The 14843-nt window shown below is 32.7% G+C and overlaps 1 protein-coding gene across 1 annotated transcript in view; it reads left to right on the top strand.

Moving 5' to 3' along the window:
• The first annotated feature begins 358 nt into the window (after window positions 1-358).
• Window positions 359-14843, top strand: part of LOC124530947 (endonuclease/exonuclease/phosphatase family domain-containing protein 1-like) — a 36992-nt gene continuing 22507 nt past the window's right edge. Inside the window, exons 1-4 of the mRNA XM_047105320.1 lie at window positions 359-1067; window positions 1302-1986; window positions 2538-2687; window positions 6920-7077. Coding sequence (XP_046961276.1) covers window positions 770-1067; window positions 1302-1986; window positions 2538-2687; window positions 6920-7077 — 1291 coding nt within the window. The 5' untranslated portion in view covers window positions 359-769. The remainder of the gene's footprint in view (window positions 1068-1301; window positions 1987-2537; window positions 2688-6919; window positions 7078-14843) is intronic.

The following is a 14843-nucleotide window of genomic DNA, read 5'->3' on the forward strand; positions in this document are numbered from 1 at the left end:
CTTTTATTAAAGGAAACCTATATTTTATACCTAATGTAATAATATATCAATATTTGTTTTTTTTATAATTTTCGATTTCTAAGCGGTTTGAAAAAGAAAGGACTATATACAGTTAAATATTCTAATAAATCAGACTATTACTCCGCATAAGACTACGTATAGCTTTTTATATTCCGCGCATTTTCACCGCTATAAAGTATCAACTACATATTTCAAATACAAAGATGCAAACATAAACTTAAGAATAAGTAAGAGCATGTAATTTAACAATTAATCTTACGTCAGTTGTTCAGTTGCACTGCGGGAAGTTGTCAATTATACAATTTTCTAAAATTATAATAATAACCTTTTTATTACTAGGATCTAGTCTATCGAAAACAATTTCTGGGTTTATTCGAAGTATAATATCAGTTATTTAATTATATTTTTGAAATGTAGATTATTGTTAATGATCTTTTATCACGGCGCTTCACTAGTACACGTCATTTTTATTTGCTAACAATGTCAAAACGAATATGACATTTAGTTTCATTGTAGTGATTTGGCTAGGGGAGTGAAGTTTTGTGGAATGATGTGACGGTGATAAAACTTAGAGTAATATTAATTTAAATCAGTCAATTTAAGAGTACCATTGAGATTACAATGTGATATGTGCTATATAAAATAATGTTAAGTTAATATAAATCGTGGTCAGTGGAATACGTTTTTCTTAATCTAATAATAGTTTAAAAGTGTACATTGTTTGAATTTCTAGTGTTATGAAAAATTTATGTTAAAAGTGGCGGGTGCAAATATGGGGCAGAGTCCGAGCTCTGTTCGGAGTAAGAGCAGCCGGAGATCCTTCCGTAATTTTATAAGACGTTCTAAGCTAAACAAGTCCAGTCTGAGCCATACATTCAGCTTGCCGCCTTCGGAGGAATACCCTGAGCTGATGAACGTGAACACGGCGACTGAAGAGCAACTCATGACCCTGCCTGGGGTATCCAGGCAGGTTGCGCGGGAAATTGTTCGTCATCGTCAAATGATAGGAAGATTCAAACGAGTTGACGACCTTGCATTAGTCTCAGGTGATTACTGTGCATTGCAAGTCTTTGTTTTTAAATCGGAGTTAACTATAGTTTGTAGTCACTAAAATCATATTAATACCTTTTTTTAAATTAAATTTTTGGTAGTTAACTCATGTTTTTTTTTTTATTATTTTTTGTTCAACAACTTTTTCAATCAAAACTGCTAATTTTTTACCAAGAACATATTCTATTTAATAAGAATTTACTCTTATTTAAAAATCTTTTATATTATAGGTATTGGTGCTGAAAAGTTAGAATTACTAAGACCAGAGATATGTACAAATACACGACGACAGATATCTAGAGCTAGTTCTTGTACATATTCATTAGATAGCATAAGGTCCTCTTCAGAAAATAAGTTATGTTCAATTAATTCATCCAGCGTTTTCCAATTGCAATGTGTGCCCGGCTTAAACCAAGAAATAGCAGCAAACATAGTAGATTACAGAACGAAGAAGGGTCCATTTAAATCACTTGATGATTTAATAAAAGTAAGGGGCATGGATATAGTAAGGCTGAGTACCATTAAGCAACATTTAAGCCTAGAACTTAGGAAAAGTGAAAGTGTTCAACACTTGACCAATGGACATGTAAATGGCTGGAGAGACCCATCCCTAAATGAATCAGTTCTGAGTAGTGAACCAAAAACACCAAAAAGTCCCCACAGAAAGAGTTTATCTATGCCCAGTAAGATTGCTATAACCTTGCCAAATGGCTTTGCAACGGCCCCAGTGAACGATATATTGGATTTGCTGTCTGCATACTCTCATAGACCCATTGTTGAGGAAGTGTTCATGCACGAAAGAGATGGAGCAAGGTGTTGCCGTCTCGCATCATGGAATCTTCATCAACTTGGTGTAGAGAAAATTACCAATCCTGGAGTGAGGGAGGTGATATGCAGGACTATTTTGGAATACAAGTGAGTGCTTATCATTTTGATAATTGTAATCGCTAAAAAATATGTTGTTACCGAGTCAGATAAAAAATGTCATTGAATTAATTATGATAAATAAACAATGTTGAAAGAATCTGATTTATATCTCACAATATCTAATGCTATCTGGGATAATAAACACCTCTATAAGTTATGATAATTACTTATATATTACGTCTAATGTACAAACTAATTTGCATACTACTAACTTTTCTATTCTTTGATTGTATTTGTATTGATTAAAATATATTTTTATATTATACTCTATTTAACTTAACTACTTATATTCACTTGAATTTAAACATTGTCATCATTAACCATATTAAGCAACTACAAAGTGTTTTTTTCTTTTTTCTCAATCCATAAAGAATAATATGATCAAATACATTGTGTTAATTTGACGTCAAATGTTTATTGCGCTTTTATCCTCTTAGTTTTAATATGCTATAATTTGAAGCTGATAAAAATTAAAATGATAAGTAAACTATCTTTGTCAGAAAAGCTAAATCATTAATATGTTTTTTTTTTTTTATCAGGTTGTCAGTAATAGCCATACAAGATGTGCTCGAAGAGAGAGCTCTGCAGACAATCTGTGATGAACTCAATTCCCCCGCCCTCAGGAGGGTGAGGGAGTGGCGGTGTAATAGTCACACTTGGCAGTACTGTTGCTCAAAAAATATTAACGGGTAAGTCAAAATGTCTGCACTTTAAAAAAATGTTTTTTAAGATTAGCAGAAGGAAATTATTACATGTTTCAATAAGTTATATGTCTATAGTAAATTGGCGTATATGATTTTTGTTTTTTAATATTACGAAAACGTAACATATAATTTCCTTTTCAACCGACTACAAAAAGGAGGAGGTTATCAATTCGTCTGTATTTTTTTTTTGTTTTATGTTTGTTACCTCGCAACTTTTTACCAAGTCCAAATATAACAATAACTATAACTACATTATATAATCGTAAATTGTAGTCTAATATTTTTCATTTCATTTTACTTAGGAGGACTCTATAAAATATGTTGAATACACAATTATTTTTATTACTTTTAAGTGCATATTTATTTGTTTTAAAATAATTTTGTTTGAAGTAGGTTTTTCTTTTTGTTAATTTTTTTATTTATTTGAAGGGTATATTTAATTGTATATTTTTAAGCTGTCTGTGTTTTCCTTTTGTCCATCCAACTTGAAATAAAATGGGCATATAAAAGGCTTTATTTTTTTTTTCACTTTTCTTGATGTTTACGAAAACATCAATCGAGATTTACTTGGAATAGTATATAGTAGAATTGAAACTTAAAGGATTTTATTTGCATAGTGTTAAATTTTATCTTAAATGTGTATTGAATAAAACGTCTCGAATACTAGACTCCTCGTGTTCTTTCAGCAAACAAATAACCGAAAGAAAGCGGTTTAAGTGGCAACAGCGATAATGTCTGAGCGAGTTTCGTGAAATTTTACGGTTAAAACTTTATAGCAATGTCATTACAATGCAATTTCCTGTTTGAAATTACGGAATAGTACAAAGTTTTTAAAAAATACTCGCTGTTATCTTTCTCTTTACGACTGAAACAATACCATAAACTATTAAAATATTTAAAGCGCGTGCAACTCTGTACTTACATTTGATATAACTACCTTTTGCATGAGGAATGTTTTACTTTGAAACGTTTCATATAGGAACGTTGATATTTGACCTTGAAAGGAGGAGTTGGAAAGAGAGCCGGTAACAAAATATATCGAAATTCGTTTACATTACCATGCATGGCGGATTTACGTATTTTAAAAGGGCTTTATTATTATTTTTTTTAAATTCATCTTTACTATGAGTGTTAATGGTAACGACGGTACCACTCAGAGTCTTAGTGGTTCCGTGGTTACTTCTGATTATCCATAACAAAAGTGCTTTAGCTACTTACATTGGAATCAGAGTAATGTATGTGATGTTGTCCAATATTTATATTATTTATTATATTATTTTTACCGTCCTTAAATTAATTTGACTTGCAATGTTTATCTTGATTAAGTGAAATGTCAAATTTTTAACACGTCTTTGAAGAACACTAAAAAACAGTTATTAACTTGTTATCTTGCGTAGTGCTGCGCTTAGAGAGATATGAACGCAAATTAAGTAGTGTTCGAAATTCGAACATAATCTTTAGCCATAATAATTTTCAAATGTTTTGTCTTTTGCCTTTTTTTAAACAGATTAGACAGACTATATAAAAAATGGTTGGATGTTTTTTGTGTCATTTAGTTAACGTTTTAAATCTGGCTTTTTAAGTCGTACGTCTAGGTATTTAAATTAATAGACCACTATTTAAAATACATTATTGTTCCCAAACGACTCATTATGGAATTTGACATAATAATTATGTATAAGTACTAGTTACGTTCTCTCCAAACCTTCTCAAACCACATACTATATACGTAATAATTAATATGTTTATTCACAGCTGGGACGAGTTCTAGCAATCGGTCGTAACATTTCGTGTTTATACAAAACGATTACTATTTAACGCGTTGTAACAACAAAATGTAATACCGATAATTCAATCACTATATTGTTACTACCGTTGAGCAGTCAATATATTTTAATGTCGAATGACTAACATTTAAATCATATCAAGTTATTTTTTTTCGTAAATCAGCACGATCATTCTAGGAATTTCCGATGGATATTTCCTCTTCCATACAAATCAATACTTGGTGGTAGGTCTCTGTGACAACCTGTCTTGGTTGGTACCACCCACTCATCAGATATTCCACCGCCAAACAGAAGTAGGTACTCAGTATTGATGTGTTCCGGTTTGAAGGGTGAGTGAGCCATTGTAACAGGCACGGTCTTAACATCTTAGTTCCCAAAGTTGGTGACGCTTTAGCGATGTATGGAATGGTAACTATTAGTGCCATTGTCTATAGGTGGTGACTATTTACCACAAGATAACCCATGTCATAAAAGTCAATATTTAATTTAAAAAATTAGTACAATTTTCAAACTTGATCGGACTGCGTAGCTAAAATGAATTGATTACCTAACGTATTATCGTTTCTGCGTTTCCTTTTGTAATATTATCTAATGAGATTCTCTTATCGACGAAACAACGGCGTAGCACAACAATAAATTCAGACTATTCGTACAAATGTAGCTTTGATAATTTATTATATATAACTGCATTTGGCTCTATTGGCCTAAACATCTGCCAAGGTTAGTAGGTCAATATTATTCAATACTAATATATAATTATATAAACGGGAAAGTGTGTCTGTTGGTTCGAATTTCAAGTAGCAACGATATGACAGTTTTTTTTTTAATTTAAAAATAGAATATGTTTAGGAAAAAATGCATAGGTGCCAGTGATGTCGTCCATATAGTATTATGTATTACTTAATTTATCAATTCTTTTTCTTTTTTTTCTAAAAATATATTTTATTACTTCGTAATAGAGTATAGATTCGAGCAGCAGTTTATGTATTGTGTATAAGTGATCATTGTTTCAACTCGCTCGATCGAGACACTTGAAGATTTGATAACGAATGAATGCTTGAGACAATCTGATAAGGAAACCGTCAGGGACGTATTGTATGTTTAAAGAATTAGCTGATAACCGGTCATTTGCACATCGACTGGGAATATTCAAATTTCGAATGATATATAATCTATATATTGTTTTATCTATATTGATTATGACTGTATTATCTGTTCTAGATTTGACGTGTAATGTAATTAGTAAAATCTTTTGCAACTTGTATTTAAAATATTTTAAAGTGTTGCCAAATTTTAATCAATTAGCTCTATTAATAATAACCTTTCACTTATTTATAACTTATTAAATAACTTTATTATACTTTGCCAACATTTTTTTTATTGAGATATTTATACAATCACGTCAGAATAGATATCTAAAAAAGTCTTAAAGACAAGAGTCTGTGTTTTGAAATATATTGAAATGTTTATTAAAAAACGGAATAAATTAAACGTAGGTATGACCGACTTTGTGTTTCATATTTCGTTCTTGAAAAGTACGAAAACGCAAAAACTTTTGTTTACAATGAGTGATGACGTCATACTGCAGTAGTGTCAATATTTGAGATAATAAGAGGTGGCTTTACGTACGAGATGAAACGACTGCTTGCAAATATAAATACAGACCTGACAGAATGTATAAACTACCGTCTACGTCTTCATAATATGCCTTTTTAGGGTTCCGTACCCAAAGGGTAAAACGGTACCCTATTACTAAGATACCACTGTTCGTCGGTCTGTCCGCGCGTCTGTCGGTATATCTCAATACTGTATCTCATGAACCGTGATAGTTTGTTAAAATTTTCGAATTTTTATTTGACGCTAAAACAATTAATACCAAAAACCAGAATAAAATAAATATTTAAGACGAATTGATATTTTTTTAAAATATAATAATAAAACTAAAAACACTGACGCGGTTTTTTATATACTTAGTAAAAAACTTGTGCAACATATATACACAGTACAATAATGCTATTAATACTGTAGTCAATTTTGCAAAAGTTAGAAAACAAAGTAACCTATATACCATAGGAGCCGATATGGCCCAGTGGTTAGAATACGTACACCTTAACTAATTATTGTGGGTTCAAACCCAGGCCAGCAACACTGAATATTCATGTGCTTAATTTGTGTTTATAATTCATCTCGTGCTCAGCGGCGAATGAAAACATCGTGGGGATATTTGCATGTTTCAAATTTCAACAAAATTCGGCCACATGAGAATCCACAAACCCGCACTGAAGCAGCCTGGTGAATACGCTCTAAACTTCTCCTCAAAAAGGAATATAGGCTTTAGACCAGCAGTGGGAAATCCCATATACGATTACCAGTGGGTTGATTTACCAACAACCATCCACCAATTCAAACTAGCATTAATGTTTGTTGCAGGAAGAACCTAGGCTTCATATACGAACGTTCGAACAAGCATATCATAGTCGAGGAGGTGGGTCTCGAACAGGTGCACCTGCTCACTGAGGAGAACGTGCGGCGAATGGTCGAAGAGCTGACGGCGTTTCGGAGCGACCACTTAGTCATCTCCCCTCAAGGTCAGTGACGCGATCTGTAGTTACTTGTATCATATGCGACTTTATTTTCTTATAGCCACTGTAAGGTTGTCCATCAAAACATAGTATATTTTATAAACGTAAATAATTATATTTTAGCATAAATAAGAATTGACACCGAATTTGTTGGTCGAACATTGGTTATGTATTTGCAAAAAATATACGTTTTGAACGTCGAAGAATATGTAATATGAATTTTGTAAGAATATAACTAGAGGTATATTAGTATGTAGTGTATAGTACAACAGACCCACTAGAAAATTGCGTTGAATGCTTACGTATTCTACGTTAAAATAAAGTTTGTTTATTTTCGTTCCTTTCCGATTGGAGAAGACTAAAGCTGTATATAATCGGAGAAATGTATATAGTCATAATATAATCTCGTCTTTGATTATATTCACTTTAGTGGATGCCGAGCCTAACTTTAAATCAAATTGACCCAAATTTATTGTATACCAATAAACACATATAGTTCGACACAACTTAGATGTCGCATCGGCAAAATTCGTAAAACCGATCACATCCGAATTATCTAAGTACGCTATCCCAAATTATCAATATTTATTTCAAATGCGAATATGATCTTTGCACAAACGTAATAACTTGTAATATCATATGACCTAATATATTCGTCAATTTGACACGTCGATTTACATGCACTTGCTTTCTCTGACGCGTGATTCTATAGCGACCAATAGCGTCGAATGGCGCGATAGGGAACTATTTGTATTGGTTGTGTAAATCGGCAGTAATCGGTTTTATTTTCATTCCATTGCATTTTCCGATGCTACATCTAATTTGTGTCGTACTATACATAAGTCACATTCAAGAATGATGCACTAGAATTGCACTTGGCGATCTCAGGCAAACTTAAGGCTGTGTTTTGAGGAAAGACACAGAGGAAAAGGCTTTAGTAGTAATATTGACAACCATAGGATCTACGTTATAGTAATTATCTTCGTCGTATATTACTTATACGTTCACAGACGATCCTAAACAGAAATCTTTAGCCCATTTAAAAGGTATATCAGATAATAGAGGGGTAATTCTACTAATTTGTCATAATTACGATTCGGTTCTATTTCGATGCAACTGGATCGATGTGTTACTAGAATAGGATAACGGTCAAACAGCAACGATTACGTATCGATTGATATCGCTTGAAGTGTTAATTTATTAGCAGAATTGCCTTCCAGATAGTAATGTTCTCTAATTTACTTAAATACATATAAAAATCTAAGGTAAAATGTGATTTATTGCCTAATAACGTACACGGAAAGTGTTTGTTTTATACTATGTAATGATAAAACAAATATTCTATAGAAAATAAATGAACATAATATATGTCCGTATGTCAAGTATGTATTGCTCAGGAAAATATCGATCTTAAGGCTGAGATTGAATCGATAAAATATATCAATATTTGCGACGTCACATATAGCGAACATTTTTATGTCACGAAATCCATATCATAATTTTCTTATCAATATTACAAAACTAATACAGAAATCATAAAATGAATCATCTATTAACTTATCTGAAACGGATTTTGAAAACCGGCCTATTTAGAATTATACGATAAAAAACAAAATCCGTAACTATTAAGAGATTTGTTATTGTCATCATTATACGTTTTTTCTTGCTGGAAAAACGCTTTACGCTTTCTCTCATCTGAAGTTGGGTAAATGGGACTCACCGGTGGCTAGGACGACTATAAAGAACTGGAATCCAAAAAAAAACCAGTGGTACACTCTACGTCTTTACAAGATGACAGGATCGTTTTCGCATACGTGAAAATTTCGTGAAAGTAATTCTCGGATTTAAATCGCGTATTCGGTAAGCGGGTACTCTACCCGTGACCACGAACGCTGCTCAAAACTTCGGGATGATAAAAATAATTAATATACGCGATTTAAATCTATATAGATATAATAAAACTAGTTTTATTTTAATGTGTAATAATCGAGAAAATATAAAACAAAGTAATTCTGTCTGTCTGACTGACGCTTTTACGACCAAACCGCTGAACCGAATTGGATGAAATTTGGTATGAAGCAAACTTGAACTCCAAGAATGGACATAGGCTACTTTTTTTACCTGACACAATAACCAACACGCTAAAACGCGAGAAAAGCCCCGGGCGACTACTAGTTATAACATAAACATATGTCCATATTACAACGTTATCCAATTATAATCTTGGAGCTAGAGATTCTCTCTCTCTCTTCCTACAAAGTAGGAATACTCACTGTTGCGTCACAGTGTATTTACAACAATATTATTTATATTCATAGTAATATTGATCACTTTTATAAAATCAGTGATAATCATTGTATGTGCACTAGGAGTAAGGATAAGCTTATAACGCCAAGTTTCCGACTCCGCAATGTCAATAAGTCCTTCTTGGGACAAAGTATCCGTTTCTATAATAAAATTCCGCAGACATTTTTAACTTTGCCGTTTCGTAAATTCAAATCGTTTGTAAAGAATACGTTGGTAAAAAAAAGCATATTATTTGATACAAGATTTTATAGATGATATAAAAGTGTGGAGTTAATACCTGTTGACTGCAAGCCAAGATATATTAATATAAATAATTGTATTAACTAACATGACTTTGTATTTTTTAAATGTTGAAAAAGAATAACTACTGAGTTTATTGCCGGTTATTCACGGTAGAATCGACTTTCCGAACCGGTGATAGCTTCTTTCTTTGATTTGATTTGTTTGTATGTAACGAGTGATCTTCGACACTCATAATTCTACACGAAATATTTCGCTGTTAGAAATTTACATTATTTCTGAGTTCCTGTCCTGAGAGTCGAGATGGCCCAGTGGTTAGAACGCGTGCATCTTAACCGATGATTGCGGGTTCAAACCCAGGCAAGCACCGCTGATTCATGTGCTTAATTTGTCTTTATAATTCATCTCGTGCTCGGCGGTGAAGGAAAACATCGTGAGGAAACCTGCATGTGACAAATTTCATTCTCCCACATGTGTATTCCACCAACCCGCATTGGAACAGCGTGGTGGAATATGTTCCAAACCTTCTCCTCAAAGGGAGAGGAGGCCCAGCAGTGGGAATTTACAGGCTGTTTTTGTTGTTGTTGTCCAGAGAGTAAAGAGTATAAGTAATAATATTTGTCGTAAATTGTCATTAATAAACTTCACCCCTGTTTGCTAAAGCGGGTCGTTAGTCTGAAATATAGCTAGGTATAAGATATGATAAATGAGAATTTCGTTTGCAATTCATGTTTGTCACTCAAGACCTTTCTCTTACCAAGCCAAGAGGGAAATTAGACGTAAGAGCTATTTCCTGTAATATGAAGTCGATTGAATTAATACTTTAACAATGACGTGGATGGTTTTTTAGATTGGCGTGTTATGTATATTGGTTGGTGACATTTTACATTTTGTAAAAGCACCGTCGCATTGGGTGACATTCCATCGTCAAAGGGCCATACTTGTATTGCCCTATTCGGTTTTGAGTGGTTTACTAACCTTGTGTAGGAACCGCCTTAACTAACTAAGCGTGCATACAGCGCAGGAGTTGGAAGATCCAAGACGACCCTTAGAACACATGGAACGACCTTTTTAGATTCGGGGACTGACTCTAAAGACATGCAAAGAGTATTGAGTGTATTAGGAAAGGGAGGCAGGAGACTTCAAACTCGCCCCATCTCGCAAATCCAGTGTCCTAGGCCGTCTCGTAATGGGGAGACGGCCAGCACTGGCCATGTCTCTGGGTTACACACTAGCCAGTGTAACTACTAGAGGAACATAACATTTTGGTTCCCAATGTTGGTGACAAATTGATGATGCAAGGGTTGGTTCATGTTATAGGACCAATACCTATCTCAATTACCAGTAACCCGTTTAACAATATTTATGCAGACTGACTATATTATTACCTATTTATTTTCGATATATCAAATATACAAACTATCTTTATTATATAATTTAAATAATATTTAAATAACAATCTTTTTTTAAGTAAACATATATCATCTTTAGAGTACAGACAGACAAACGTGTAAATAACTAGAACAGTTTGTTTTTGTATTATATGTGATAAATGTATCACTTGATAAACGATGATCAAATCGACCGTCTGACTTACAACAATGGTAGAGGTTAGGGCGTTAGTCACGGGTTATTGCAGCGCGATTCTGTAAGAATTCACTTCGAATCTCACTCGAAATATTTTCACAAATGACTTACGATGATACGCCTCTGATACGTGCAACCTATAAAATTTATAGTTATAGTAGGCAATTTTACATATGTATGTCTGGAAGAGATCTATGTAGTGATTACGTCACCAAGATTATTTTTTTTATTTAGGCTGTATCTATGATGTCTTTGTTAATTTTCTCATAAGAAAGTATAAATTATTATTATAGTATGTAAAAGTTTTGAAACTGGAATGAATATTCTAGAAGTTACCTAAGTGTACACTGATGTGCTCTTCTAAAATAACTCATTCATCTCATTGTGATATTAATAATAACATATATTACGTAGAAATTGGTATCCTTGTGACATACGATTTTAGTCTAGGGTGAGTTTCGAGTTCTTTTTTTGTTACAGAATAGCGATAACGATGGAAATACAGTTTAATATCAATGACGGTTGATATAATCTGTTGCATATTTTATTCTTAAAATCGTCTTATTATGTCCCGTTTTACATAGTACACAACTGGTGTTTTTATGTTTACCTACATTATACCACAATGTAGCAAAAAAATGTGCTCAGGTGGCCCAGTGGTACGAACTTGTGCATCTTAACAGATGACTTCGAGTTTAAACCCAGGCAAGCACTACTACATATATGTGCTTAATTGTGTTTATAATTCATCTCGTGTTCGGCGGTGAAGGAAAACATCGTGAGGAAACCTGCATGTGTCTAATTTCATCGAAATTCTGCCACATGTGCATTCCACCAACCCGCATCGTAACAGCGTGGTGGAATATGTTCCAAACCCTCTCCTTAGTGGGAGAGGAGGCCTTAGCCCAGCAGTAGGAAATTTACAGGCTGTTACTTTTTTTTACTTTTAGCAAAAAAAATAGGAACGTTTATTCAAAAAACTTTCATATTATTATAATTTATTTAAAATACAAACTCAGTTCCTAGCCTGAATATATATAACCTAGCCTTATTTAAAAATTAAAAAAAAAAAAAACTTAAACTTACACAAAAAACCTTTTGATCATTTAATCTTTAAAATCCGAACAAGAAAATAATGTATTACGTAATGCATTTCTGAAATACATTTTCCCATTCGTTGTAAAACAAGCTGAATGTTTGCAAAAACATTAAAGTATCCGAGCGTTTGAGCGTTTGTTTGAGAAACCGCAGCAAAGCATTAAAACCAAGGCTGCCACGCATTGTTCGATAATAGGTATTTAATATTTATTATTATTTGCATCGCATACTGGCTTATATCCGGAATGCGTCAAGCAAATAAACCGATATTTTACGTAAATAAAGTCTCAAATTAATTGGTTAAATTAAATTAACTATTATTATTTATTTTCTTACATCAATATAACATACTAAAGAAAGTTATACTTGAATCGAATAGGACTTCTGAATAAAAGAAAAGTGTCTTGAATAACACGACAACTGTACTAATACTACGACTCGCCCGCGGCTTCGTTTCCTTTTTAGAGATTGGTTGAAGAAAAATAATCTAGCCTCGCCTAAAATTCATCAAATTAGATTCAGTGGTTTGTACAATGGGAAAATAGCAGACAGACAGAGTTACTTTCTTATTTATTATATTAGTACAGATTATAAAGAGGAAAGAAAAGTTTGTTATTGTGATGGACAACTAATGATTTCACTGTTAGAAAGCTACGTTATACCTGAGTGACTATAAATTTTAGTTATGTCATATCATTGTATTAATTAATTAAGGACTTCCGTTCGAAGCAGGGGCGCGTCGCTAGTTAAGAAAAACTAGTATCGTTAAATATAAAAGTATCGTTTATAATATATTTCGCATATTGATCAACCTTGTTAAAAATCTTTCCGGGTCTGGTTATTATTTACGAAATTTCGTAAAGCCGTTAAAAATAATAATAAGGTATAGTCAAGTAATAATTTTATTTAATTATGTTTATAATATGATATAAAATAATACTGGCAACCCTGCATTCATGCATGAAAGAGTTGGCGGAAAAGCGGCCAGCATCTACATTCTACATAGTTACGAGCCGTGCGTAACACGGCGGAACTACGACACTAGGACTTGCTAACTTCCTCGTTGTATACGAAGGATTTAGGGAAATTCTGGATTTAAATATGGAACGTATTCTAATTTTGAAACTACATTTTATATAAATTGAATACATGCATCGAAATTGATTTCGAATGTCGAATTCTCCTTTCCTTTAAGGATTTAGGGAGATTTTGAATTTAAAAATGGAACGTGTTCTAATTTCTAAACTTCATATTAATAATATGAAGCCATGCATGACCATCATATTGGTCGAATATGTTTTTTTTTTTTTGAAATTGGAACATATAAAGACATGTTTAAACAATGTATTGTTAAACATCCTTGAAAATATAATAACGGTAATTGACATTATGCACCGATTTGACCTTTGTAAGTCTGATTGCCAAAATACATCTGACTTTTCCAATGATCACGGGCAAAGGTGACCCGTTATATTGAAGAGGTTAAACTGTTCGTCTGTCTGTCCTGTTAATGTAAATAAAATATAGTAATCGTTGCCAAAAATAACAATGGCCGCCCTCTAAAGATTTATATATTGTGCTATAGATTTTGTTTATTATAAAAAAATTGTGTAATCACATAATTTGGTACCTAAGCTGTACCTTTGATTGCCTGAGGGGAGAGGCTTGCTTAAGGGTAGCTTTGTATTGCTGAAATACAAGTACCAAAAAGGGCTTAGTTAAGCGGCACTTCATTTTAAATCGTATTTAATTCTACATCTTTCAATATATTATATGACAGTATTGGTTATTATACAACAAATGAGTTTATGATTGGCACACCTTCGGATTGAAACGATCGCCGATGGATAAATGCAAAAAACATGCCCGTTGACTTTTCCTGTCTTTATTTCTCAAAACAGGGTATTTTGTTTTTCGAATCGTTGATAGTGTTTAATTTGACAATCGATAGTTAACCGTAATTTCTCTATATTGAATAAAGGAGTTTGAGTTTGACTTAAGTAAAAAAAAAAAATACGAGACAATTTATTCAATATTTTTTCTTACCTACGTAAGAAGAAATTCGAATTTGACCGTTGAAATCTAACGTCATATGTCAAAATGTAGTATGTGACATCGTATATGTTAATAGCGTAAGCCGATTTTCAAACGACTTCAAAAAGGAGGAGGTTATCAATTCGTCTGTATTTTTTTTGTCCCAGAGTTTATAAGACGATAGCTGCACATAAAAAATCGGTTGTAGTCTCATCTTGAAGAGATCTTGTCGTAGATGTGCGGAAAATTAAAGGTCGTTACTGGCCGGTTCGGTTTTACAGCTGAAAAAGAAAAAAAATGAAAAACGTAATTAAAATTATAAAATTAAATAAATTTTCTATCGACTAACTCCAAATCTAACTGAACTTTCAAGTATACATTATACTATTTGACATGTATATTTTTTAATTTAAATAAGTTTTCAAAATTTTGGTGCCAAATGTAGATGAGTTTACAATTAAATGAAATCAAAATGAATAGGTTACGAAATTCCTAATAAATACAAA

The sequence above is a fragment of the Vanessa cardui genome, chromosome 7 (assembly GCF_905220365.1).
Source record: "Vanessa cardui chromosome 7, ilVanCard2.1, whole genome shotgun sequence".
Lineage (NCBI taxonomy): Eukaryota > Metazoa > Arthropoda > Insecta > Lepidoptera > Nymphalidae > Vanessa > Vanessa cardui.